Here is a 26,768-nt window from a genome sequence, read left to right as displayed (position 1 = left end):
GGACCGGACCTTCTCTCGCCCGCAGATGAGCCCCCGCTACCTCCAGAGCAACTCCAGCAGTCACACGCGACCCTTCAGTGCCATCGCGGAGCTGCTAGGTGAGTGGCGAGGGCGGGTCGGGGCCGCGGGTCGCAAGCCAGGGGCAGCGGTGCCAGCGTGGTGCGGTGGACGCGAGAGGAATGCACGAGGCGCGTGGGGCGGGTCCGCCCGGGGCGGCCTGGGGGGCCTCGGCCACCGTGTTCTCTCGTGCTGGTGGGTGGGTGGGTGGGTGGGTGGGGGGACTAGATCTCGCCCAGAAAACCCAGGAAGCGAGGTGTGTATGAAGAGTTTGATAGGGATCCTGAGTCGTGTCTGGTTCGTGATGTTCCAGTCACTTTAGGATTCTTAGTTAATAATCAAAAAGCAATGCATAAAAATATCGGGCCCCGAGGCGGTTGGGTTCGACGGCGGCTGGCGGCCGACAGAGGGCCCCAAGCTGGCCAAGGAACAGTGCAGAGGACCGTGTAGAGTCGTTGGAAAGATCTGGAAACGACTTCTTTAACTTTAGAGACAAAGTCTAGGAATGATGGGACATCTCTTAAGAGATGATGACACGAGTGCATTTGGCTCCCTGAGACTGCAGAGGGCTGGGTCCGTAGTCCACGAGCGCCCTCACACCGCTGGAATGAATCCGGAGGACTTAAGGACTTAACCTCTGGGTGCACCGGTGCTTGCGTAAAAAGCATTTTCAGTTGATTCCTTGGAGCTGACTGCATCAGCTTCTGCAGTAACGTTCTGAAAAGCAGTTCTGCACAAAATTCAGCAGCACACAAAGCAAGCACATTATAAATATTTCAAAAACCCGAAAAAGGGAGACAGATTTATGGGGCTAGTTAGCACAGAACAAAAATCTTGAAAATGGCTTCAAAGCTACATGAATGAACCCCAGTGGGTACGTAAGCCATCGCTGTGGCCATGCCATGAGACTTGTTTTTGTAATGATGTCGGTGAGCGACGGGAAGAGCCACAAGAGTTATTTGGAAGGTGATGGAGAATTTTGATGATTAGGTTGGCTATAACCCAAAATGTGATATAGTAGGTCACTGATTGCAATCTAGAAAGTTCAGGAGGAAAGTGGCATTGATGTAGTTTGAATTTCCAGGCTGAGGCGACTCTATCTTTTAGGGTTTTCAGTATGTCTACAGTGAACCTTCGAATAGTGGAATGAGATCTATGTGCATGTAGCTTATTTGAAAAAGACAAAGGAGAGAAAACAACAGCATTTTCAATTTGTAATTTAATTTTGATGATTTGTCTTCTTTTTCCTTTTTTTTTTTTTTTTTTTTTTTTTGGTGATGCTAGGAATTGAATCTAGAGCCTCATGAATGCTAGGCAAGTGCTCTGCCACTAAGCTACATCAACGACTTTATATGATTTTCTTTTGTTTTTCTTTTTTTTTCTTTTTTTGAGACAGGGTCTCACTACATAGCTAAGCTGACCTGAAATTTGCTGTGTAGATCAGGCTACCTTTCAGCACACGGAGATCTGTCTGTATCCGCCCGCGGTCATGTGCCACTACACTCAGCTCACTATATGGTTTTTTTAAGGCATTAAATTAAAAAAAAATAGACCTGGCCTAAGATTACTATCATGAATTCAAATATGTGTATATTATATGCATGCATATACAAAGAGATTTTTTTTTAAAAAATCAAGTCACAAATATTAATAGGGAAAAGGAACATCAGAGTGTTAACTGGTAATCCAAAACTTCCATTTTGGCTTTTCCTTCAACGGTTTTCTCTACTTCTGAATTAATTTTTAGGGGATCACTCATTTAATAAACATGTATTAAACGCCCATTATGCACAAAGTCACCGAGATAGGTAGAAAATGGATAGAATCCAGATCCACATTATTAATAGGTGCGACAGACCATGTGAAAAGGTTTACAGTTTCTGTAATAACCATGTAGAAAGTGATGAATGAGCAGAGATGTACATGAGTGCTGTAGGAGTACAGACAGAAGAGGAGTGACTTAAGTTTATCAGGAACAGAGGGGTCAGAAAAGACTTTGTGGAGGAGGGGACATTTGAGTAAAGATTTGAAGGGTTGAGACGTGGATATGGTGAGCGGGGGGACATCCCACTCACAAGGAACAAGTGGATGAACAAAAGCGTGAAAAATATCTTATAGGTCCTTGAATTTAATTAGAGCACGGAGTTTACAAACAGTCGAAACTATACACTTTTAAAGAATTTATTGATTAGCTTGAACTGTTTGGGAGGCCCCCAGGCAGTGGGACCGGGACCTGTCCTCAGTGCATGAGCTGGCTGTTTGGAACCTGGGGCTTATGCAGGGACACTTGGCTCAGCCTGGGAGGAGGGGAGTGGACCTACCTGGAATGAATCTACCAGGTTGAGCTGAATCACCAGGGGAGTCCTTGCCCTGGAGGAGATGGGAATGGGGAGTGGTTTGGGGGGAGGACAAGGGAATCCGTGGCTGATATGTAAAATTAAATTAAATTATAAAATAAAATTTAAAAAAAAGAATTTATAAAGCGCTTTCAAAAATATCCTTGTAGCTTTATCCTTGGAAATTAGTAGTATTTTTCTTTCAAAGATGAGTAAACAGAGGTTTGATACCTTTCTAAGGTCATAGGTCTAGTAAGAGGCAGATTCAGGGCGTAAACACGGGTCATTTTACTTCAAATTCCAAGTAGGAAATGAGGTTAGAAAGGTGAGCTGGAACCAGGATGTGACTGGGAGGCTTGACATTTGACCTGCTGGCCTGACAAGGAGAATTCGTGGTTAGAGCTCTGCTTTGGGGCAGTTGATCTTACAGGAATGGAGTTGGAGGAATGGAGTTGGAGAAGAGAGATGTGGATTCTTTTTTTTTTTTTTTTTTTTTTTGGTTTTTTTGTTTGTTTGGTTGGTTGGTTGGTTTTTTCGAGACAGGGTTTCTCTGTGTAGTTTTGCGCCTTTCCTGGAACTCACTTGGTAGCCCAGGCTGGCCTCGAACTCACAGAGATCCACCTGGCTCTGCCTCCCGAGTGCTGGGATTAGAGATGTGGATTTTAAAGATTGTTAGGAAGCTATTGCAATAATACAGATGATAGGGAATAAACCCTGTTCGTTAAGAGAAATTACTATGAGAGTAGAAAAAGCAAGATGTAACAGAGCCTGAGGGTGTAGAGCAGAAAGAGAGAGATTAAAAATAGCTTTAAAAAACGTTTTGTTTTTTATGTGGATGAGTGTTTTACCATGTATGTAAATGTACCGCATGCCTGAGGGCGGTGCCCAAAGAGGCTAGAAGAGGGTGTCAGATCCTCTGGAACGGGAATTGTAGACACTTGTGAACCGCCATGTGGGTCCTGGGAACCAAGCCAGGATCCTCTGCAAGAGTGGCAATTGATCTTAACCATTGAGCCATCTCTTTAGCCCCATAAAAATGACTTTTTAAATAGGAATCAAACTCATGGTTTCACACATGCCAGGCAAGTATTCCACTGAGCTCCAACTCCAGTCATAGTTGCCATTTGAATGTAGAAACACACTCTCTCTCTCTCTCTCTCTCTCTCTCTCTCTCTCTCTCTCTCTCTCTCTCTCTCTCTCTCTCTGTGTGTGTGTGTGTGTGTGTGTGTGTGTGTGTGTGTGTGTGTGTGTGAATGGCATTGTGACCAAAGATGATGGCCTTACTTTTATACTTCTACCTATTTGTAAATTGCCTTGTAGTGCAATAGCCTGTCCCTGGCAACCTTGCCGACATCCACGTACTGGAGCAGGAACAGATAGGAGGCTTGTGAAATACTATTTCAAAGCAGTCTTCCATTCTTTATCTTTCTTGTCACTGACCGATTTGTTAGGCTCCTCCTTCTCTGCCACTGCCACTGCCAGGTTCTGAGATGTGTCTTCAGGTACAGAATTTGTTTTAAAAGACAAGGAATCAGCCGGGCAGTGGTGGCGCACACCTTTAATCCCAGCACTCAGGAGGCAGAGCCAAGCGAATCTTTGTGAGTTCGAGGCCAGCCTGGGCTACAGAGCGAGTTCCAGGAAAAGGCGCAAAGCTACACAGAGAAACCCTGTCTCGAGGAAAAAAAAAGACAAGGAATCATGTAGAGGGTGAGTGTGAAACAGCTTAGGCTATAAGGATTCTCATGTCCCTTGGTAAGTAACTTGGTAGCCAAAGGCAAGGTGGAGCTAGGACCCTGTCACTGAGGGATGACACAAACCGAGACAGGAGAGGTAAGACTGTTAGTGTATGGAATTGTGAATCCAAACTAGACAAATGAAGATAGGACAGCTCTCATCTAGCTACTAGGTAGAGGAGGAAGCGTTCTCTTATATCTGTTCACGGTCTAAATGGGCTGGACTGGGCTCGAAGATCGATTCCCTGAGATGTGATAGGATATTCTACATGTTGGCCTATTCTTACAGTGCTGAACAACATGGGGTAGGGTTGAAACTGCTTGTCTTGTTAGCACCGTGGAGGTTCATCCATGGGCTGATGATGTTGCTATACTTTCAGATGTGGAGGCCTCATGAAAGGCCGCATGGAACCAGAAAGTAAGTGCAAAGCTCCGTTTGCCAGTCCATGCCCACTGATCTCAATTTCCTGATGCTCCGTCTGACTCGGACCTCTCTTGGGCCCCATATTCTCTGTCCTTCATGAACCCTCAGCTCATGCCTGACTGCTCCAGACAGCCACTATGTAACTCATGAACTGCCTCTCTTCAGATTCTTTGGTACACTCCTATAAAACAAACAAACAAATAAATAAATGAGAAAAATAGAAATGATTTTGTTAGAGGCCCATAAACTGATACACTTCATGTCCCAGTACATGTGTGTAATTGGAGTCAGCATGTATTGTGTGTTTGAATTGTGAAGGTCCATAAAGTATTAGGAAAAAGTCCCTGATATTCATCATTTTCCATGTATAAATGCTATCCAGCTGGTTGACAAGTTGTATTGGTCTCAATGGCTTTGGCTGTCTACCAGCAGGAGTGACTGATAAGAGCCTGCATGCCAAGTAAAATTTCCTGAATGCTGACAGATGTAAAATGCTAGGTCCTTCTGATTACGGGAGAAAAAAAAACCCTGCCTCTTACAAAGTAAAGAACTACATTTCTGTTAATGCTACCTTTGCTTACCAGCCCCTAACTTCTGCTCAAATGTAGCCCCACTACTATTGCCACATTTATATGGGGCTTAGGTCCTACTTGGATTTTATAGATTGACTATAGTAGGCCTCATAACCCTTTCTGGAGCTGTCCAGATTTTTTTTCAGATTGCAGCCAGTGACAGTTTTATCAATGACTGGCAACAGTGTTGTGTCACTTGAAATTAATCTGCGTCTCATTTTTTTTGGCAGACATTCCACACATCTAAGTGGTTGTAACTGATACTGATAATTATATTGTAAAAAATGTGTATTTTGAGTCAGTGTAATACTTGTGATTGTAAGAGATGTTCCCAATGGAGAAATGACATGATTTTATCAACAGTATTGATACAAGTATGTGATCAGGACCCCACGTGGCTATCTCAGCCCACCTATATGGTATCAGTAAAGCCATATAGAATGTCAGAAAGAGAAGTAAGGATATATAGAAAGGAAGGTCTCTGTTGATTAAAAAGAACTAGTAGAAATAGAAATGATTTAGGTACCTAGTTGTGTGAGTCCATTTTATGTCACTATATCAAAATGCCCAAGCATAAACGCATGGTAAATAAAGAAGTTTATTTGAATCATGATTCTAGTGCCTGGAACGTCCAAATGGCATCATGCCAGCATCCCTGAAAGGGCCCCCTAGCTGCATCACAAGGCATCATAATGTACCAGAGAAGAAGTCAAAACAGAGCTGGACATGTGCAGAAGGAGCCAAACACACAGGGTGGCCTTGGATTGAAACAACCCATTTTAGTGGAAACTAATTCAATCCTTTCATATGTAACAGTGTTAGTCCCTTCCAAGGTAGCATCTTTGGTGACCTAATTATCTTGTACTAGACTTTGCTTCTTAAAGGTTCTGCAATCTCTTCACCACACCAGAGACAGTTTCCAGCACATAAGCCTTTAGGGGACAAACCATATCCAAACAATAGTACTATCCAACATTTGTATAGAATGTACTTCTAACAGGGCTAGTGAACCCTAATGAGACTAGTAATCCACATCAGTTAATGATTGTGTAAACTGGTGCCTATGGTGATAGATGTGGCCTTTCAGATAGTGGTACTCTCTATCATGGAGGACATGACACATTTACTATGGTTAAGTTTGAAAATAAGTAGCCGTTTGTGAAGATGTACTTCAGGAGGAACCATGGAAATTTCTATGCAATTTTCTACATTAATTCAGTTCTCCATTTCAAGGGCTAGACAGCTTCACATTTAACACAGAGAAAAGCAGCAGAATCACTATTTCTCTCTAAACAGGCTTGCTGCCATTGCTGGGATTTAAGCAGGCAATTAAATGTTTTAATTTTCACCTCTGACTCCTTGAGGTCTTTATAACTATAAACAGGGATAGCAAAAACACCTCTCTCTCTCTCTCTCTCTCTCTCTCTCTCTCTCTCTCTCTCTCTCTCTCTCTCTCTCTCTCTCTCTGTGTGTGTGTGTGTGTGTGTGTGTGTGTGTGTGTGTGTGTGTGTGTGTGTGTGTGTTGAGACAGAGTCCCTCTACTATGTATCTCTGGTTGTCCTAGAACTTGCTATGGAGACCAGATATCAAAAAGCAGAAGATAATTTTTTCACAAAGAAAAAGTAATGTGCATAAGATACCCATTTTTTTTTACCCAAACTGCTGTTTCAACTTGTTCACTTTATATACCTTTTACTGTGTTCACGAGCTGTAAAATGGCTGAGAGGCGAGAGGTAGGAAAGCCAAATCAAAGCAAAATGCTTTGAAAATAGTACATTTTCCCATAGACCCCGACTTTTGTAAGGAGAAAGTCAGATTGCAGGATCATCCATTATGTGAGACCTAGAAATCAGCTTCACGGCTCCATCTGCCATCATGCCCGCTGTTCCCATAACTCAGTAAGGGCACCACTGTTAATGCCTCCTTGCTTATCTTCTGTGATATCCATAGGAAGGAATTCAAGACAAATGTAGGTACGTTAGTACTGAACTGGAGATTTTGATAGATTATTGTAAAGGGGGGGGTTCTGGTATCACATATTTCTACCTTTTGCAGATAATGCTGTAGATCCAGATGTATCTGCCAGAACCGTCTTTATAGATGTCGAGGAAGTCAAGAATAAACCTTGTTTGACCTTTACTGATGATGGATGTGGGATGACACCTCACAAACTCCACCGGATGCTCAGGTAAAAATACCTTTATTCTATTTTGTTATCTTTACTTCACAAACTTTATTTAAGGCTCTATAACTTGTCTGTAATGTTTTAACTTACCTCTATTTACCCTATGGATATTCATTAAGCATATCTTAGTGTCAAGACACTGATTGTGAAGCAGACAGTATTTCTGCCTCCATGGAACTTAGAATCTAGCTGGCAATTCAGATGATTAAAGCAAGTAACCACAATAAAATACTCTACACATAAAAACAGGAAAACATGAGATGCATGGGGTAAGTACACAGCAGAGCCCAATCTGCCCTCAGAGCTCTGTAAAGGTCTCCTAGTTAGAATGCTGTTCACATTGAGATGTAAAGGATGAGTCAAATTTAACAAGGTAAGAAAGGGTAGGGAGTAGGGAATGGCAGTTCAAGAAGAGAAAATGGTCTAAATAAAAACCCGAATTTCTTCATTTATCTGCTACCTTCTCCAGTTCATAACTCACCTAAATTCATTAAGTCACAAGTACTGGAGTTGGGATGACTCATAGGTTAGAACTGTGAAGGTGCCTGAGCATAAAGAAACCCTAGGAAAGGTAAATAGAAGACATTCCCATACGTAATCTTGGAAGGTTTTATCGTAGAACTGTGGAGGTAAGCGGGGATATTTTCTAACCAGCGAAGCTGAAGATAGATTCATACTGCCATAGCGAGTTCATTTCATTATTTTTAAACGTTGGTGGTTGAGAATGTTTGTGCTTTATTGTCTTCCCATATCACTTGGTGCAAGCTGGGTGTTTCTTCAACCCTTTCCTTCTTTTTTTCCTTTTTAGCAGATGTGGTTGTTAACTCTCCATGTGCTTCCTGAACTAGAGCATGTAAAATGTGGGTAACAATGGAGCTGTGCTGACCAGAAGGGAAAGGGCTCAGAATCCCCAAAACGGAAAACAAATTCATTGTGTTGTAGTTTTATTGGAAAGTTTTCTGAATTAGTAGCTGTTTATAGGGAACTCCCTTTATTCCTTCAAAGAAACAAATGAAATTTGGTCAAAGTAAATGGTTGTGTTTTACTACCCAGAAGTCTATATATCTTTTACTTTAGTCTTTCTTTTTTTAAAAAAATATTTTGTTTTATGTGTATACGTGTTTTGCCTACATGTATATGTCTCAGATACCCTGGAGCAGGACCTACAGAAAGCTGTGAGCTGCCGTATGTGTGCTAGGAATTGAACCTAGGTCCTTTGGAAGAACAGCTGGTGTGTTTAACCAGTGAACTACCTCTCCAGCCCTTAGTAGCTTAGTCTCTCTTAGTTAGAAGAATTTTTGAGTGCCAGGTATGGTAGTGCATGCCTGTAATCTGAGCACTTGGGAGAAAAAGCTAGGGGTATTGAGAGTTCTAGGATTGTCTGTGCCACGAAGCTTTGCCAAAACAAAACAGAGCAAACAAAAACTCAGGGAAAGCTCTAGAATATATATCCAGTATGTGGTGAATGTAGAGCTAGAGAGTTGGTTTGATTCTATGATCCGCAGCATCAGTTTTATACCCTGACATTAATAATACATACTAAAAAGAAGACAATTTAGATAGGATAGAATTATAATATTTATGTCTAATTCTGTATTACAACATTTCTCTAAAATTGCTGGTCACCTGTTTTTGTATGTCTTTATATGTATGTACATGTTTTTGTATTTTGTGTATCTGTGTGCACATACATGCATGTCCATGCGTGAAAGCTAGAGGTTGATGTCAGATGTCTTCCTCAATTACTCTCCACCTTTTTGTCCCAAACAGGGTCTCCCATTGAACCTGGGGTTTACCTTTAGCTACACGAGCTTGCCAGCAATCCCCACATATCCCTGTTTCCACCTCCTCGATGATGGGGTTACAGGCATGCTCTGTCCAGTATAGGGTTTCATGTGGGTGCTGGAGACCCAAACTCAGGTCCTCTTGCTCACACATCAAGCAGCCTACTCACTGAGTCACCTCCCTAGCTCCTGCTAATTACCTTACTGACTTCACCCACACCACCTTATCCCAGTTACATGGGCATCAAACAGTAGGCCCAGCAAACCTAAACACCTTCCATTTTGTTCTGTGCAACTATATATGTGAAAGTTGAGACAGATATAAGAAAGAAGGGAAGAAGAGAATGATTTGAAAATAATTTCAGGGCCCCAAGAGATGGCTCAGTGTTTAAGAGCCCTGTTTGCTCTTCCAGAGGACTTGGGTTCAATTCCCAGCACCCACATGGTAGCTCACAACTGTCTTTAACTCCAGTTCCAGTGGACCTGACTGACACCCTCTTCTTGCCTCTGTGGGCACTGTATGCATGTGATATGCAGACATGCATGCAGGTAAAACACCTATTTACATAAAATAAAAATCAATAAAATCTTTTTTTAAAGAATAATCACAAGTTTTGTTCCAAATTCATTCATTCAGTAAATTCTTACCAAATGAATGGATGAATGAATGAATGAATCAGAAGCCAGTGGTAATCTAGACGGATATGATCTTTGCTCTAGAAGTGTTGACAGTATAGCGAAAAAGAGAAGTTGGCTACTGCTACGGATAAGTAGGCTCTTCCACCCAGAGGTAAGTGGTAGGAAAAAGAGTGCAATTTCTTTGAGAACAGTTGACAGAAGAAATTTAGTCTAGCCTATGAATGTTTTAAAAAACTACACAAAGAATAACTTACACACACTTACGTGTGTGTGTGTGGGGGGGTGCCTGTGTGTGGAATGCAGAGGACAGCTTACAGTAGTTGGCACTCTCCTCTGTCACATGTTTTGGGGATTGAACTCAGGCCTTCGGTCTTGGTGGAAGCGCCTTTGCCTACTGAGACATTTGAAACAAAACATGAAGGATCCGTATCATCCATTCAGAATGTGGGCCCTTCCCAAAGAAGCCAAATAGGCAGAAACTCCTATAGCCATAGCAGTTTCTCTTGTCACACAAAACATGTTTGCCACTGATTTTCACAGAGAGTTTGTTTTTTTATATTTAAAACTTAATTTTAAAAAACTCTGTTAATGAGTACTTAATGTAGTGTGTATTCTGGATTTTACTTGTGATTGTCTCTCAGAATAAATGGGAATTAGCTAAAAGAGATCATTTATTTAAAGGAGATCATTTAGTCTAATCCATACAACCCAAGACTTCACTTCCCACAATTGTTTTTCTAGCAATGCCTTGTATATGACCAGCAAGTACTGTTCTTTCTGGTCTCTATAGCCCTAGCCCACTCCAATTTTTGAAGAAAAAAAAACACTCTAAACTTTAGAGGTAGTTTTGAATATTATTACTGTATAAAGTATTTTTTCTATTTTTCATTTTGTGACATATTTATTTTGTATTTGGAAAAAATAATAGAAGTCGTTGGGCAAAGTATGCAAAAGTATTAAGCCTATAGCCATTCTGTTTGACCTCTGACATTTATTGGTATCCTGTGCCTGTTTTTGTGACTCACTATGCTACTCTTCCTGTTTTCAGGCTGATAAACTAGGGTGTGTAACTGAAGGAGCAGTTTCTTTCATAAACACAGAAACCCATGAAAATTAAACTAAAAAAGGAAAGTCTGCGCTGAATAGGTAGTTCCTCTGAGCACTTGCCTGGCATGTGAAAGTCTTGTGTTTACTCCCAGCACCTCAAGGGGAAGAACAAAACTAAATCAAAGAAAATCTTTCATTCAGTTTTTTTAAAGGCCTTTTGGGCTTTTTGGATAGTATGTGAATCAGTATATACCATTCAGCAGCCTTTCCCAGCAAGGTGGAAAGCCTCTTTCCAAAGGACAAGGATTAAAAAGAAGCTCAAAGCCACAGATTGAAGGCCTTTACTGCCTCTGCTCAGAATCACATAGCATAGTAGGTCTGCTCCAAAACAGCAGCCAGCCAGAGAGTATCAGCCTGCTTATCAGTCTTTCAGCCACTTAGAGTACATATTACACCACCACTATATGTAGGAAATAAACACACACATACCTACTCATGTATTTCCCTGGAGTTTTTTTTTTTTTTTTTTTTTTTTTTTTTTTTTTTTTTTTTTGGTTTTTCGAGACAGGGTTTCTCTGTGTAGCTTTGCGCCTTTCCTGGAACTCACTTGGTAGCCCAGGCTGGCCTCGAACTCACAGAGATCCGCCTGGCTCTGCCTCCCGAGTGCTGGGATTAAAGGCGTGCGCCACCACCGCCCGGCTCCCTGGGGTTTTGTTAAGGTATATTTCATTGGTCTGCAACCCAATTTAAACTTCTCTCTCCAGAATCTAGATTCCTGACATCTTAAGGGTATTCAAGAGGAAATTGCTGTGTTCTTGTAGTCCATCGGGAGTGGCAGTCTGCAAGTCCCTTGGTGTATAAATAATGGTATCTGTTACAGGAGAGGATAGAACAAGATTGACTCAGTGAAGATGAACCATCTAAGCCAAGATAGCTTTTCTGAAATCATTTGAGCTATTGAAAGCTATATAAACTTGCATGTTTCTATTATAAAGTATGGTGAGCGCTCTTGAATTAGGTATTTGCAGTTAAATAGAATACTTGACATGGGACCTTTGGCAAACTAGAGCTCATGGAAGAGTTAGTAATAGAACAAAGTCTAGAGCTTCCATTTCTCTTCTGCTTCCTTTTATCCGTTTCCACCCTAGTTTTGACTGTCCTGTTTCTTACCTTTTCAACCTCATAGCATCATCCCATCTCCTTATGGTAGCTAATACAAGGATCTATACACGTGGAGGGGGAAATAGTGACAGACGCTAGAGGGGACTGGAAAAGAAGAGATTGACAGTTTGCCTGTTGTACCACTTTCCCTTGACTATTCAATTGAAAGTTTTGCGATATTAGAAAAAAATAAATCCAAATGACCATACCAATTCATTTCATGTGGCAGGTAAAAGGCCTGTTTATGAAGAGCTCTGAATTTTAGACATGTCATTAGATCTGGAGTACAGATAAGGAACAGTACACTCCAGTTCTCAGAGTGAATCCTAGAGTCAGTTTAAAATTAAAGATCGAATATTACTTTATAATTGATGTATTTTACAGAGACTGTAACTTTATCTTCCTAATGACCTTGTCTTTTCCAGCCAGCTCTTCTATGAGAGGAATGAAAATATCAGAATCTTATCAGCTTGTAAGCCTTACTTCCTGGAATCATTAAGGCCCAAACATGATGTTAACTCAGTGTTCTCTTTTCAGAGGACCACTTCCCTGAAAATTGTTTTCATCTCACATTAGATTTATTGGTAGGATGCACAGAGACCTAGGGAACATCAGTACATTGTTACGTAACATCCTATAACAGAAAACTGAAAACTGGTCCCTTTTATTAGGTGGTAAACACAAAACCACAGTCTTCTGGAAATGGAAACTAGGTAGTTGAGCCCTCTTCCCACTGGAAAGAGTAAGGCCAGAACCAACCTGCTCAGCTGTGCCATGTGGAGACAGTGTCTCTTTCACTGATACTGGAGAAGCAGCTAATCTGTAATACATGAAATCCTGTCAGCTATCAGTTTGAGGGCAAGAATCTTATCAGTTGTGTTAAGAGTTTTGTCTCCAGTGCTTAGCATAACACATAACTCATTGGGCCTCAATAAATGTTTAACTAATGGCAGTATACATCGTTGTGAAATCGGGCAATCTGGAGATACACAATCCTCAAAATTAGTGTTATTTGTGGTGGTGGTGGTGGTGGAGGATACAAGAAGGAGATCATTTTGTAGGCGTCACATGTTTAAATACTTTTGTATTCTGTTATTTGGATGTGTATCTGAGTACCCAAATGGAAAACATAAGAAAGGGAAGGATTTTGACTCAGAATAAGCTGACGACAAGAGGCTGCAGAGTTTGCTGAGGTGACTCAGTGAGAGGCCTTTAATAGAACAAGAGAGACTTTATGCTGCAGCTGTTTGCAGATATCCACAGGCAGAACTACCTATTTTTATCCCTTGGCAGCACTCCAGTGAACTGTCCCAGCAGATGGAACAGAGCCTTAGAATGAGGAGGGTTCTCCTTTGGGTGGGGAGTTGGAATTGTCAAGATAAATGATCTCTTAGATTTTTAGAGGGCGATGTGACCAGATGAGACAGTGCTTAGTCCAAGTACCTCACTTAGCACCACCGGTACTTGTATGACCCTCTCCAGGTAACAACTCTTTTCATATAGTCCCAACTCACAGCAGTCAGGGCTGATTTAGCTAAACGAGAAAGGCAGCTGTGCAAGGCCTTCCCTGGCTCCTACTGTTATGTTAGCCAGTAGGAGCATTTCATTTACCAAGTGTGACTCTGGCATATAGAACCATTTAATGGTTAAGTACACACAAGCCACACTGGAAAATTGGTCTCATAGCCCAATCGTAATTTCCTATGTTTTGCCTGGAAGGACCAAAAAGAGTGAAAACAGAACTTGTTGCTATTCTGCATGTATAATCTAACCATTCTCTCTGCTAACTGTTTTAGGATGCTTTTTACCTTGCTCATTTCTTTTTTCTTCTGTAATTTCAGCTTTGGCTTTACAGATAAAGTAATAAAGAAGAGCCAGTGTCCCATCGGGGTCTTTGGTAATGGTTTCAAGTCGGGTTCCATGCGGCTAGGAAAAGATGCTCTTGTCTTCACCAAGAATGGAAATACTCTCGCTGTCGGACTTCTGTCACAGACCTACCTGGAGTGTATCCAGGCCCAGGCAGTCATTGTCCCAATTGTCCCATTCAGCCAGCAAAGCAATATCCTTCCTAGAAATGGAGAGTAATTGATTAAATATTAGTCTGACTATTTCAAATAAGTTTTTATGTTTAAAGAGGTATTCAGATATCTCAAAAGTAACTGAAATGTCCCTGTATTAAATATTTTTTAAAATAGTGGACCATTAGCAGAAGTTTACATTTTTTTCTGTGTTCAAATTCTCACTGTTACAGTTTGATTTATAAAATTACCTTTTTGCTAGACACTGTTCTGTGGTAAAGTTCTCAGGGCCTTTGCCCCATAAAGGCTAACTGCCTTTGTGTTTATGCTCCTAGAAATGTCCTATTTACCAGTTTATCTGCTAGCAGAATGGTTCATTCGTATATACCTGGATGGCCTCTCATTTCTGATGGGAGAAGTATGGCAGGAAGAATTGAACTTGACTGCCTCCAGAGAGTTAAACATTTTGGCCTTTGATCTTTTTTTTTATGATAGACTTTCTTTGTTTCCATTGCATCTTTGCAACTGCATTCTGCAAGTATGACTGACTTTGATGTTTGAATAAATAACCTTTCTCAACTTTCCAACTCCTTTTTTCTGTAGCAGTAATGCCTATCCTTTGCATGTAGATTTTGTGTCTACATGTAACCCCAAAGACACTCTTTTTATAGTAGTTATTAATTTACATAACTGTATAATAATGTCTTTCATTGTCACATTCTTGTGTATGTAATGTGTTTAGATTATATTTACCCCACCCTCTCTTGGCTCCTCCCACTGGTCCTCTTCCTCTTCTCAGCTAATCCTCCTTTTTTCCATGTCCTTTTTTGACCCAGCTAGTTTCATTATGACTTTTACTTCTTGGTACCATCCTCATAAGATGCGATTTTTCTTTGACTGAACGTTTTTTACAAAAAATGATTGTTACTGAAGATTCTTTGCCGAGCCTAGAGGCCATCTTGAACTATTCAATTTTCAACAGTGAACAAGACCTGCTGTCTCAGTTCGATGCTATCCCAGGGAAAAAAGGCACCCGTGTTCTCATTTGGAATGTCCGCAGGTATAGTATCACAGGGGTGTTAGATTCTAATAAGCCAACATCGTATGACAGGGTGAATTTTGATACTCTTTTCTAGATTAGATTGGATAGATACTGAGAAAGTTACCTCTCTGTAAAGTCCTTGATTCTATTGAAATAGTGGTTCTCATTGATAAGATCATGTATATATAAGGTGAAAATATGCATAGCCCAAGGCTGTAGAACATTGACATTATTTTAAGATTGGCAGACGATGGATATTTTATGCATTGGCCAATTAAAATGAATTAATAAGAAAGATTATAGTGAAATACACATGATAATTTAAAAATAAGAAATTCTGTAGTCATACTTTTAGAGTAGCTTGGAATAGACAAAAATCTTTGAAGCAGATCAGTTTTAACTATAATGAAGTTGTATTAAGATCATAACTTTAAAGCTAAAGCTAATGCAGCAATCAAGAGAAAGTCTATGATGCATCTTTTAATTTTGGCATGGCAAATAGAATATATCTAAGAGTGTATTAAAGCTTTAACACAGAAACTCTAAAAACTTTTCATATAGCATTGAATGATTACTTATCTGTTTAATAGAGCAGTTGTGAATATGTTCATTTTTTTCTCTATATGTCAAGCACTTTTCTAATTAGCTGGGTGAAGTATATATATTAAAAGAACACTGGTTTATGCAGACACTGTAATTATAACTAAAAATAAAAAGTAAGGAGGGATCATATGCCCTATTGGGAAAACCTTAATGATATAATTTGTATAACCAGGAACTGTTTTGCTGTGTTATTTTCAATGATTTACACATATTAAACACACATTTTCCTTTGTGCATTGTTTCTCAGCTATACTTAAAAGTTTGAATGGTCAAATAACATTGAATAAAGCTTCCTTAAAGCCTATTATACTGCTTAGTTGAAAGAATTTTCAGACACATTGACGTGCTAATATTTAATAGAGTGATACAGTATTACTGTATCCAGTTTGTTTGTTTGTTTTTTGTGTTTGTTGTTTTTTTGGGGTTTTTTGGTTTTTTGGTTTTGTTTTTTTTTTTTTTTTTTTTTGTTTTTGGTTTTTTGAGACAGGGTTTCTCTGTATCCCAGTTTTTAAAAAATGCTTTTCCAGACCTTTTTTTTTCTTGGATGGCGAAGGTGAGGGGCAGGGAAGATAGGGACCTCCTTCAGAGTGATTGTACTAGAGTAGGCTAGGATATTAACAATCACAGTTATCAAGAAAATCCAGGCTACAATTTCTTGTGGGGTGGGCTTTATACACGCTGCTTGCCACAATGGACCCTGGCCGGCTTTGGGAATGAAGGTAAGTTTTCAGTGTAGCAACTCTGAACTTGAGCTTGGAGTGTGAAGGAGGTTGACATTAGAGCTTGAGGTGGCTCTCTACAGGCTATGAGTTTCTCAACTTTATTTGCTCACATAACTTTTATTCCTCTTTTCCTTATTTAAGAATATCTAGGGACTACTGTTCCACAGAATAACTTTTGAAAACTATTGTTCCCATACAGAGATTGTCTCTGTAACTCATCTTTTAAAAAACAAATTTAAGGATTTTTCCCCAGGAACAAAGGTGATCCTTTATGGTTTTCCCCCCGATATTGAATGGTGAGGTTGTCTATGGTTGTGAAGGGAAGTAGCCTTTCAAGTATTTTGAAAGCTGAGTAGTCAAGAAAGACTGAGAATAAGAAAGATCTGTATGAAAGGGATCCCAGTGTTACTATATGGACACTATATTTCCATATTTCAGGGGACTAGAAAATAGATGATGTTCTGTAGTAGTAGTAGTAGATAGTAGTAGTGTGTGTCTGTGTGTGTCTGTGTATGGTGCATGCCTTTAATCACAGCACTTCAGAAGAAGAGGTAGGTGGATTTCTCTGAGTTTGAGGCCAGCCTAGTCTATATAGTAATTTCTGGGTCAGTCTGGGATACATAGACCAAGTCTTAGTGGAGAAAAGACATAGGACTACATCTGGAGAAATCCTGGTAGCTTATTAGTTCATATCTTGCTGCTGAAGTCAGCAGAAATTGATTTGGATTAATACGTTCATTCAGTTGGAAAAAGTGATATTTAGTGACATCTTCAGCAGCACCCACAAAGCTGATATTTAAGATCTTGCTTTGAGGGAAGCTGACATCCATTCGACTCATCAGATCACAGATATTTCATATTCCTTCTTTTCTTTCCTTATGAACCTGGCATCACCAACACTATGAAACAGGGTAGATTGATTTAGAATAGGAGCAACTTAGATATTGTGTGATCCTCAAATTTCATAGTTCGTAGTTCCTTTGGAGTGGTAGACAGGGGAAGCAGCATACACCTGAGTATTGGTTTATATTTCATTTCTGTTTGGTTCCTAATGCACCCCCTCCCCCTCCATGTGCATTGGAGCCAGTTTTTAAATTGGTGCTTGTCTCTTATACTTAGAAACAAAGATGGAAAGTCTGAGCTGGACTTTGATACAGATCAATATGATATCCTGGTATCAGACTTTGATGCTGAAGAAAAAGACATCAGTGGTGTTACCTCCGAGCTGCCAGAAACAGAGTATTCCTTACGAGTGAGTAAGAATAGTCCTTCAGCAGTGGGAAGTACAATTTCCTATAACATGAAAACACTGTATACAGAACTGAAGTGCAGGAGTGCAGAGATGATACTCTGCTGGGATTCATGTTCACCATCTACACTGAAGCAGTTTAGTTAATATAGCCACTTCCTCTCAAAATGGCAGTTAACGTATTGTGAAAAAGTATAGAAACTGAGCCAAATATTGGCCAAGCCTAGGCTCAGTTGGCTAGTGATGTTTTGGGGAGATAGCTGTAGAATTGGCAATATGCATAACAATTTTCCATTCATGAATCTATAGGCATTTTGTAGTGTTCTATATATGAAGCCCCGGATGAAGATTTTTCTGCGGCAAAAGAAGGTGACTACCCAGATGATTGCTAAGAGCCTTGCTGATGTGGAACATGATATATATAAATCTCCCTTCACGGTATCCTTACATGCAGCTGACTACTTCATTCTGGAGTAAATCTCTCTATTGGTCCACAGCCCAAACCCTGCCTTATTCCAATTCAAAATCGTGTGCTAAAACATCCAAAATTGGGTGCTGCAACACTACCCTTGAAAGAAGAATGTTTTAAGTGTCGGTGCACTGGTTTTATCCGAAACTGACTGCAGACTACTAAATAAGAGTCATGTGATTTTGAAGACTGGCTCAATCAATTTTAAAATCTATTATTGTTTTACTTATTTATTTACTTATTTTGAGACAGGGCTTCTCACAGTATTCCATACTGGCCTGAAATGCATTGTGTAGCACAGGCTAGCCTTTAACTTGAGGTGATCCTCCTGCCTCAGCCTCCTGAGTGCTAAGATTACAATTATATGCTGCCACACCTGGCTTTGAAATCTTTTTTATTGGAGATATTAGTTTTTAAATCCTCAGTGTATGCCAGTGAGCAGCCAGATTTGAGAATCCCATCCATAGATACTCCCATTACATTTGATTAAAAAGTTTTAGTTGGAGTTGTTCATCTTACAGCTTATGTTGTACTAGGTCCAGGTTTAGACTTGGATATGGAGTAGCTAGTGGAAAGGAAAGGTATTTCTAGGAGGAGATGAATCACTAACAAGCTCAACATGGATTTCCTGGGACCTTTTCATGACAGCCACCTAGGAGAGCACTTGCTCATTTTCTACCCCTCATTGCGCTGTCAGTGGATTTCAGAAACTAGGGACAATCTGGAGATGAACTATGCTAATTAACCATCTTCATTGGTGGCGTTTTAAGGGGAAAAAACTAGACTTCAGAAGACTGAGAACTCAAGTATTTATGAAAACTTGCTTTTTTTTCCCTCGAGACAGGCTTTGCGCCTGTCCTGGAACTCACTCTGTAGCCCAGGCTGGCCTCGAACTCACAGAGATCCGCCTGCCTTTGCCTCCTGAGGGCTGGGATTAAAGGCGTGCGCCACCACCGCCCGGCCTAGCTTTTTTATTTTCTAGTAATCAAAAATACAACTCTTGGCTCTATAGACACATTCCCTGCATTTTTAAAATCAAAGACATTCTTTTACTTCATCTTTTTTTTCCTACTGGCACAATTAGAAATTGCTCATTTAAAATAAACTGTGTCATTATTACTCATAGTGATTTTTTTTCCCCCTTTTGGAAACACATGCCTTCTCTACTAGGAAATTTGCTTTTAAAGCCCTAGACAAGCCCATCTTAGAGTCAGAGCTAGCAAGTGAGAAAATTGTTTCTAACTTCACCTTATGTAGGCTAGGGTCATAGTGCTGTACGTTTAGCAGAGCCCCTCCAACTGCATGTTTTCCAACTTCTGTTTTACAATGTGTCCCTTTCCTGAGTGTGGCTTCTTATTGTTGTGGGTTTCTATCAGGCCAACTTCAGTGAATGTATTCTGTATTTATCTCAGCCCCCTTTCTATTAATCCAGTTACCTTCTCATTCGACAATTTAGTTAAACAGAGTCATTGTTGGCATGGCTAAAATGAGACCCCCAAACACTGGAATTATTTCCCTGAGATGACTGCAGAAAAAGGTAATCGATACTGATTTCTTTGTTCCTCGGTCATCAAAAAAACCACCTTTACCCCTCTCTGTGCTCTCCATACAGATTGCATGCATTTCCTCCCACAATGTACCCTCAGCCCAAAACTGAAAATTTTAAAAGTGTACAGCACAAAATATTTGACAGTCACTATCTTTAAAATGTCAGTTTTATAGTGTGAGAATTTTGATTTATTTGGGAAAGTTTTGTCTTTTTTTTTTTGTTGTTGTTTTGGAATAAGGTCTCGTTTGAAGTTTGTCTTGAGTTCCTAGAGCCCCAAAACTTTGTATGTTCTGAGTCATATATTAGAGTACTTGGCTTACCAATTCTGTCATGTTTTCCATGGTACCTGACCCATTTATCATATGGTATAATGTACATAGCCTGTCGTTTACAGAGACTGAGTAAGTTTTTTTTTTTTTTCTGTGACCATTAGTTAGAGAAACTAAGGAAAGAAAGATTTATTTTAGCGCATGCTTTCAGAGATTTGGTCCATTGTGCAAGAAAGAGATGGTGGAGCAGAGTAGCTAGCTCACATTGTGGCAGCCAAAAAAGTAGAGCAAGCAGTGGTGGCGCACGCCTTTAATCCCAGCACTTGGGAGGCAGAGCCAGGCGGATCTCTGTGAGTTCGAGGCCAGCCTGGGCTACAGAGTGAGTTCCAGTACAGCCAGGACAGTTTCACAGAGAAACCCTGTCTCAAAACAAACAAACAAACAAAAACAAAAAAAAAAACCATAATCCCAGCACTCAGGAGGCAGAGGCAGAGGCAGGCCGATCTCTGTGAGTTCGAGGCCAGCCTGGGCTACAGAGTGAGTTCCAGGAAAGGCTCCAAAGCTACAGAGAGAAACCCTGTCTCAAAAAACCAAGAGAGACAGAGAGAGAGAGAGAGAGAGAGAGAGAGAGAGAGAGAGAGAGAGAGAGAGAGAGAGAAGCATGAGATTGCTTGCGTTTTTAAATGCCTTCTAGAAAGTTTGTCCATTCATATGCAGTGACACTTGGTGCATTTTTTTGTTTTTTGTTTTCTATAATATAATACTTATCTTTCTCCTGAAGCCTCTGGTATTTGTCTCCTTAATGATTTTCTTCTCAGAATAAGCAGGTGAAAATCACATTTGGATTCTCTTGCAAATATCATAACCAGTTTGGAATAATGATGTATCATAACAACCGCCTTATCAAGGCCTTTGAGAAGGTGGGCTGCCAGTTAAAGGTGAGTGCTTAATGTGGTTTTGTCATAGGGGCTTGCAAAGAATGGGAAGAGACTCTTAAATTGCTGGGAAGATAGATTCATTAATGGTTCTCAGCCCCATCTCATGACAATTGCTAGATTCTGATACTGAAATTCTGGATCAATATTTCAGGTGTTCTATGTGGAAAAAACTAGTTCTCTGTTCATAAGGAGCAGAGTTCAGTCATACCAGCCACACCGTGTGTATCAGCTTATTAACATGTCAGATAACTAATTATTATCTTATGGAGAAAATAAAGTATATTGGGAGGGTCATACAATTTAGTGGTTGAAAATCAAGACTTGGGCCCTGGGTTTTCTATTTATAAGTTACATTTCTGGATAAATCAAGTAATTCCTTTGAGGTTCGATTTCTATGCTAGTAAAGTAGAAATTGTTTTCTTTATCTTCCTTTCAATTTAGAGGATTAAAAGAAAGTAAGTGTGATAAATGATATGAAATATTTCATAAGCCAAATTACACAGATGCTACCATTGTCTTTGATGTTTAATGATCCTCTAAAGAAGTGATTTCTACAAGTAACCGTTTTGTCCCTGTTTTGAAGATTAGATGGTTGAAGCATAGCAAATAGTAGGACAGTGATAGAAGCCCCAGGCTAGCTAACTGCGAGAACTTGGGTTTTCTTGTTTTACCACCTTTAAACAACTCCTGGTTATGTGTCAGTTGAATTCCTCCTTGATTCTAGTAAGGAGTACAGAAAGCTTTAAAACCCCCAAATCTCTTGGGCTTCACCTCTGACTCTGGTTGTTCCTTGGTGGCCTATATATGTGTAGAAATGCCTATGTTATAAGATTCGTGTGGTGATTAAATCACACCTCTAATTTTTAAATGAAGTTTCATTTCAGTTCTGCAGAACGTTAGTATGTAATCTTGCTTTTTAGCAGTGTAAATTCTTTATTCCAGTGAACCTCTTGGCAATCCTAGAATATAAAAAACAATGAAAATGGAGTTGTGTGGATGAAGTATAGATAGCTAGTAGAGTTGGGGAATTCTAGGGATCTGTGAATCACTGAACAATCTGAGAGACAGAAAGAGGGTGGATCCAGATGGAAGGAAGGTGGAGAGGAACTGAGGAACTGGGAAGAGTAGAGGGAGGGACAACCACAGTCAGGGTAGATTATATGAAAAAAAAAGTCTATTTCCAACAAACGAGAAGCAAAAGAAAGGAAATTTCTGCGCTAGAACCTTGTCAGGTTTCAGTCTATTTAAATATATTCTAAGTGTTCTTCTACGTCTTCTTGGCCTTTCCTTATCCATAAATACTGTGTAACTTTTTCTATTATTTTTTGGAATCAAAAGGAAATGCCTCTAGGCCATCAATAGTAATGTGTTGAAATTAACATTTTCTTCTAAGCCAACTTGTGGAGAAGGTGTGGGAGTAATTGGAGTCATTGAGTGCAATTTCCTAAAACCTGCCTACAACAAACAAGACTTTGAGTACACCAAGGAGTACCGGTGAGTCACTCTCAACCTGAGATGTTTTAGCTCAGTTGCTCAGCTACCATTCTGCTCTCGGAAGTCTCTAAAGCCCCACTAAAAGCCAGCCAGACAAGTTAACTGAGAATGACTTCCAGTGTGTTTTCCAGGAATAGAGAGGAGTTTGCGCTTTTTCACTGTACCTTTAGAAATTACAGAATATAGGAGTATTTTGATAAAATATTTCTGATAAAATGAAGGGCCTTGTCTTGTCGTCCTGAAGCAAATGAATCTAAAGTTATGGAGCACACTTTGGAGAGAGAAATCACAATTGGCCCCATGAGTTTTCTTGAAGCCAGTGAACACGTTTGGAGATGTTAGAACAACAAGGAAGCGATGTGTGCTCTCCTGGAAGCATCTTGGGAAGTTGCAGAGCTCAGAATCAGAAAGGAACTTGACAGTGAGGTTAAACCAATAGGAGTTGTTAAATCGGGTTGAAAGTAGGTTTGGGATTTAGGATACAGGTCAGTAATAGAATGCTAGCTTAGCACACATGAGACCCTAGATTTGTTACCTTTCATGTGTTAGGTAAAGGACACAGGATGAAAAATTAGAATCCTTGATTGTTATGAACAGATGTGCTGTATGAAAATATGAGACTTAAATACACATAAAATAATCAATGTGTGTGTGTGTGTGCAAGATGAGAAAAACCTTTATTTATTTATTTTATTTTTTGGTTTTTTGAGGCAGGGTTTCTCTGTGTACCCCTGGCTATCCTGGAACTCGCTCTGTAGCCCAGGCTGGCCTCAAACTCACAGAGATCAGCCTGCCTCTGCCTCCCGAGTGCTGGGATTAAAGGTGTGCACCACCACTGCCTGACTGAGGAGAACTTAAATATGACTAAAGAAGATCAAGGAAAGCTTCACAAAACAGATTATATTTTAGCTTAAACTTAAAGGAAAAGTTGATGTTTTCTAGGTAAACTAAAGAGAAGGGTATTCTAAGCCAGTGATTCTCAATCTTCCTGATGCTGTGACCCTTTAATACAGTTCCTCATGTTGTGGTGATCCCCCAACCATAAAATTATTTCCGTTGCTATTTCAGAACTGTAATTTTGCTACTGTTATGAATTGTAATGTAAATATATTTGGAGACAGTTTGTCAAAGGGGTCCTGACCGCAGGTTGAGAACCACTGTTCTAAGCAGAGTACAGGTAATGGCACAGAAAGGTAAAGAGTGTTCTTTAATATGAAGAAAGAGAAAATGTGAGAACATTGGGTATCATTCTATTTAAATTCTCAGCAGTATTTTTTTCTAAGAGTGGGAGGAAAAATCATTTCTCAGAAATGTTTTTTGTGCTCTAAGCTACAACAAAATTAAATGTTCCTTCATTTATATGAGACCATAAGAACTTTAGATGCAGGGTTTGACAAAGAGACAGTGATTTGAATGGCAGTCCCAGATTCATTTCAGCATAGTTGGGTTTTACTCACTCAGGCTTGTTAGTGGTTATGGCAACGGTGTGCCCTGGATCCAAATAAATTAATCATTTAAATGGGAGTCTGACCCATAATGAAGACCTTTGACCAAGACTTGTCTCCTAAATGTGGAAGTTTAGAAATAACATTGGCTTAATGGAACAAAATGTTCATTCTTTTGAGTGAAAATGATAAATTTATGATAATTACCTAAATAATATTTGTGAAATCCAAATGTTAGATAATAAAATGTTTTAACAGCTTTCCATATTATTGTTGCCAACATATCACGATAAAAATCTATATTTTTTTCTTTTGGATACATTAGACCTTTGATTTTTGATGCCTAGTTTTGGTGTGAATTTGAGGAAATTGTAGAGAGAATTTGAGGAGATTGTAGAGAGTTCAAATAAAGGCATTCTATAAACATGTAGGATTTCTGCTTAAGTAATTTAATAGTTACTGTATATTTATTTTATGAAAAACAGAATGACAATACTAACATACATAGAGTCTTGTGCATAATAAATTTGCTAATTATTACCCAGTTCAGGCATCATTGACATCTCTTTTTAAATTAGTTATTTTTGTTTTATGTATGTGAGTCATTTTCCTGCATGTGTATATGTGTATCACATGTGTGCCTGCTGCTGGGGCATGGCAGAAGGGCATCAGATCCCCTAGAACTGAAGTTGCAGACAGTTGTGAGCTGCTGTGTGGGTGCTGAGAACTGAACCTGGGTCCTCCAAGAGCAGCAACTGCACTTAACCACTGAGTCACCTATCTAGCCCCACTTTCTCTTTCAAGACAAGATCTCATAGAGTTCATGCTTGTCTCAAGCTCACTCTGTAGCTGAAGGTAGGTTTGAATTCTTGTATTTTCTGACTACATCTCACAAGTGCTATGCTGATAAGAATGAATCACCATGCCCTATATCCTTATGCTGGGGACTGAACCCAGGTACTTGTGTATGTGAGCACAAACTCTACTACTGAGCTATGTCCCCAGCCCTATTGCCCTTTATGTAAATTTCATACAAAGTGAGAAAGATTTTAGGTAAAAGCATGGGAATTTGAAACCAGATATGGGGGCATAGACCACTAATCCCAGGGGCTATGACAATGGGGTTGTGAATTCATGGCCAGCCTGAGCTACATAATGAGTTCTTGGAAAGCCTCATCTATGTAGCAAGGCCCTCCATTCCCCTTGTCCCTCTAAAAGAGTGGGAATTTGAAGAAGGATTCGAGAACATTGTTAGCTGTCACAAATTCCTCCTGTGACTATTACAAATGCAAAAGTGCAGATGAGAAGAGTTACAGGCTATCACACTACTAGAATATCTACAAAGAAATAATCTGTACTGCATCACTTTGAGCAATCTGGATATTAGATTTTAGCTATAAATATCATGGGCTTAAATCATTTTTAGAGTCAACTTCACCTTAAAAAAATGCAACCAAAGCGTATTAACTGAACAAGCCATTAACACATAAGACATGGACTAGGTTTTGTAGAATCTTCCAAAGAATTTCAAAACAGAGTTGCTTACCTTAACTTAGGGCTTTGCATTCTATTTGTAATAATAGATTATCTCACACATTGAAAACAGCTAAATAGCAGTAAAATGGCTCATAGACCTCGTTGCTTCTATACAGGTAAAATGCTCTGATGAGACAGATAAGTAAAGTTTTAGGTACATGATACAACTTAAAATACGCCTTAAATGGATCTCTGAGTTTGAGGTCAGCCTCATTTACAGAGTGAGTTCCAGGACAGCCAAGACTACCGAGAGAAACCCTGTCTCGAAAAAAAGCAAACAAATGAAAGAGATATTCCTTAAAATAGCTGTGGAGAGTTGGCTTTGTGGTTAAGAGCACTGGCTGCTCTTCCAAATGACCCAGAATCAATTCCCAGCACCCACATGATGGCTCACAACTGTTTGTAACTCCACCTCCTGGGGATGCAACAGCTACTTCTGGCATCCATGGATACAAGGCACACATGTGGGTGTACAAACATGCGTGCAGAGAAAACACCCACACGTATAAATAAATAATGAACAAATTAAAAGGATACAGGATGTAGAAAAGGAAGGGAATTCTGGTACACAGTTGTGGCAGGAGCTACTGCTGTATTGACAGGAACTCCGAAGGGAAAATGGAGATAAGGTGATATACTAAAGTGAAGAAAATCAAACAAAATGATAATGTAGGACCAGATCCTAAAGCCAAGATTGGCAAATATTTTCTGAGAAGGCCAGAGAGAACTATTTAGGCTTTTGTAGGCCACACAGTCTCTTACCCAACTTGATTCTGTCATAGTATGAAAGTATATATTGACAGTAAGTAAAGGAGCGAATATTGTGCCAGTACAATTTTGTTCACAAAACAGGCAGTGAGGAGGATTTACCTTCCAGGCTATAGTTGGCACACCCTTTTCTTAGAACCCCTATATCTGAACTATGTGCCAAGTTATAGCTAATGGATTCAGAGGAATCAGGCAATAATTTACATTTTAGGGAAGAACAGTGGTACTCAACTTCTGTCTACAAACAGCAGAAAGCATCTTCTATTGTAACAATTTACCGTAAATTTAGTGGCTTAATACAACACTAATTGACTGTATTAAGTTCTCTAGGTTAGACGTCTGACTCAGATCTCACTGGGCTAAAATCAAGGTGTTGGCAGGCTGTCTTCCTTTCTGGAGGCTCTAGGGGAGAATCTGATTCCTTTTCTTTTCCAACTTTCGAGGCTGCCAGCATTCCCTGGCCCAAGGCCCTCTTCTCCAACTTCAAAGTCGGCAGTGATGAGTTGCATCCTCCTCACATTGCATCATTCCAGTCAGCTTACTTTCAGAATCATATTGCCTCCTCTGATTCTGACTCCTCTGCCTCACTCTTCCACACTTGAAGGCCTGTGGTTGACACTGGATCATTTAGAATCCTTTTCCTACTTTAAGGTCAGCCCATGAGTAACAGTTTCTCTCTTATTGTGTGTAACCTATGATATTCACAGATTTTAGGAATTGGGACCTAG

General features: G+C 39.9%; 1 protein-coding gene across 2 annotated transcripts in view; it reads left to right on the top strand.

Moving 5' to 3' along the window:
• Positions 1 to 26,768, top strand: part of Morc4 (MORC family CW-type zinc finger 4) — a 59,105-nt gene that overhangs the window by 563 nt on the left and 31,774 nt on the right. The window contains exons 2-9 of one of the 2 annotated variants that reach the window (XM_052736651.1): positions 26 to 98; positions 7,178 to 7,310; positions 13,780 to 13,997; positions 14,869 to 15,016; positions 17,443 to 17,575; positions 17,882 to 18,010; positions 20,678 to 20,797; positions 22,191 to 22,291. In XM_052736651.1, the coding sequence (XP_052592611.1) occupies positions 26 to 98; positions 7,178 to 7,310; positions 13,780 to 13,997; positions 14,869 to 15,016; positions 17,443 to 17,575; positions 17,882 to 18,010; positions 20,678 to 20,797; positions 22,191 to 22,291 (1,055 nt within the window). Of the gene's footprint in view, positions 1 to 25; positions 99 to 7,177; positions 7,311 to 13,779; positions 13,998 to 14,851; positions 15,017 to 17,442; positions 17,576 to 17,881; positions 18,011 to 20,677; positions 20,798 to 22,190; positions 22,292 to 26,768 lie in introns of those variants that run through there. The other variant, XM_052736644.1, reaches the window with a different exon arrangement.

The sequence above is a fragment of the Peromyscus californicus genome, unplaced genomic scaffold, assembly GCF_007827085.1.
Source record: "Peromyscus californicus insignis strain IS unplaced genomic scaffold, ASM782708v3 Scaffold_10__1_contigs__length_136768540, whole genome shotgun sequence".
Lineage (NCBI taxonomy): Eukaryota > Metazoa > Chordata > Mammalia > Rodentia > Cricetidae > Peromyscus > Peromyscus californicus.
Note: the sequence above shows the minus strand (reverse complement) of the source record. Positions and strands in the feature narration are given on the sequence as shown.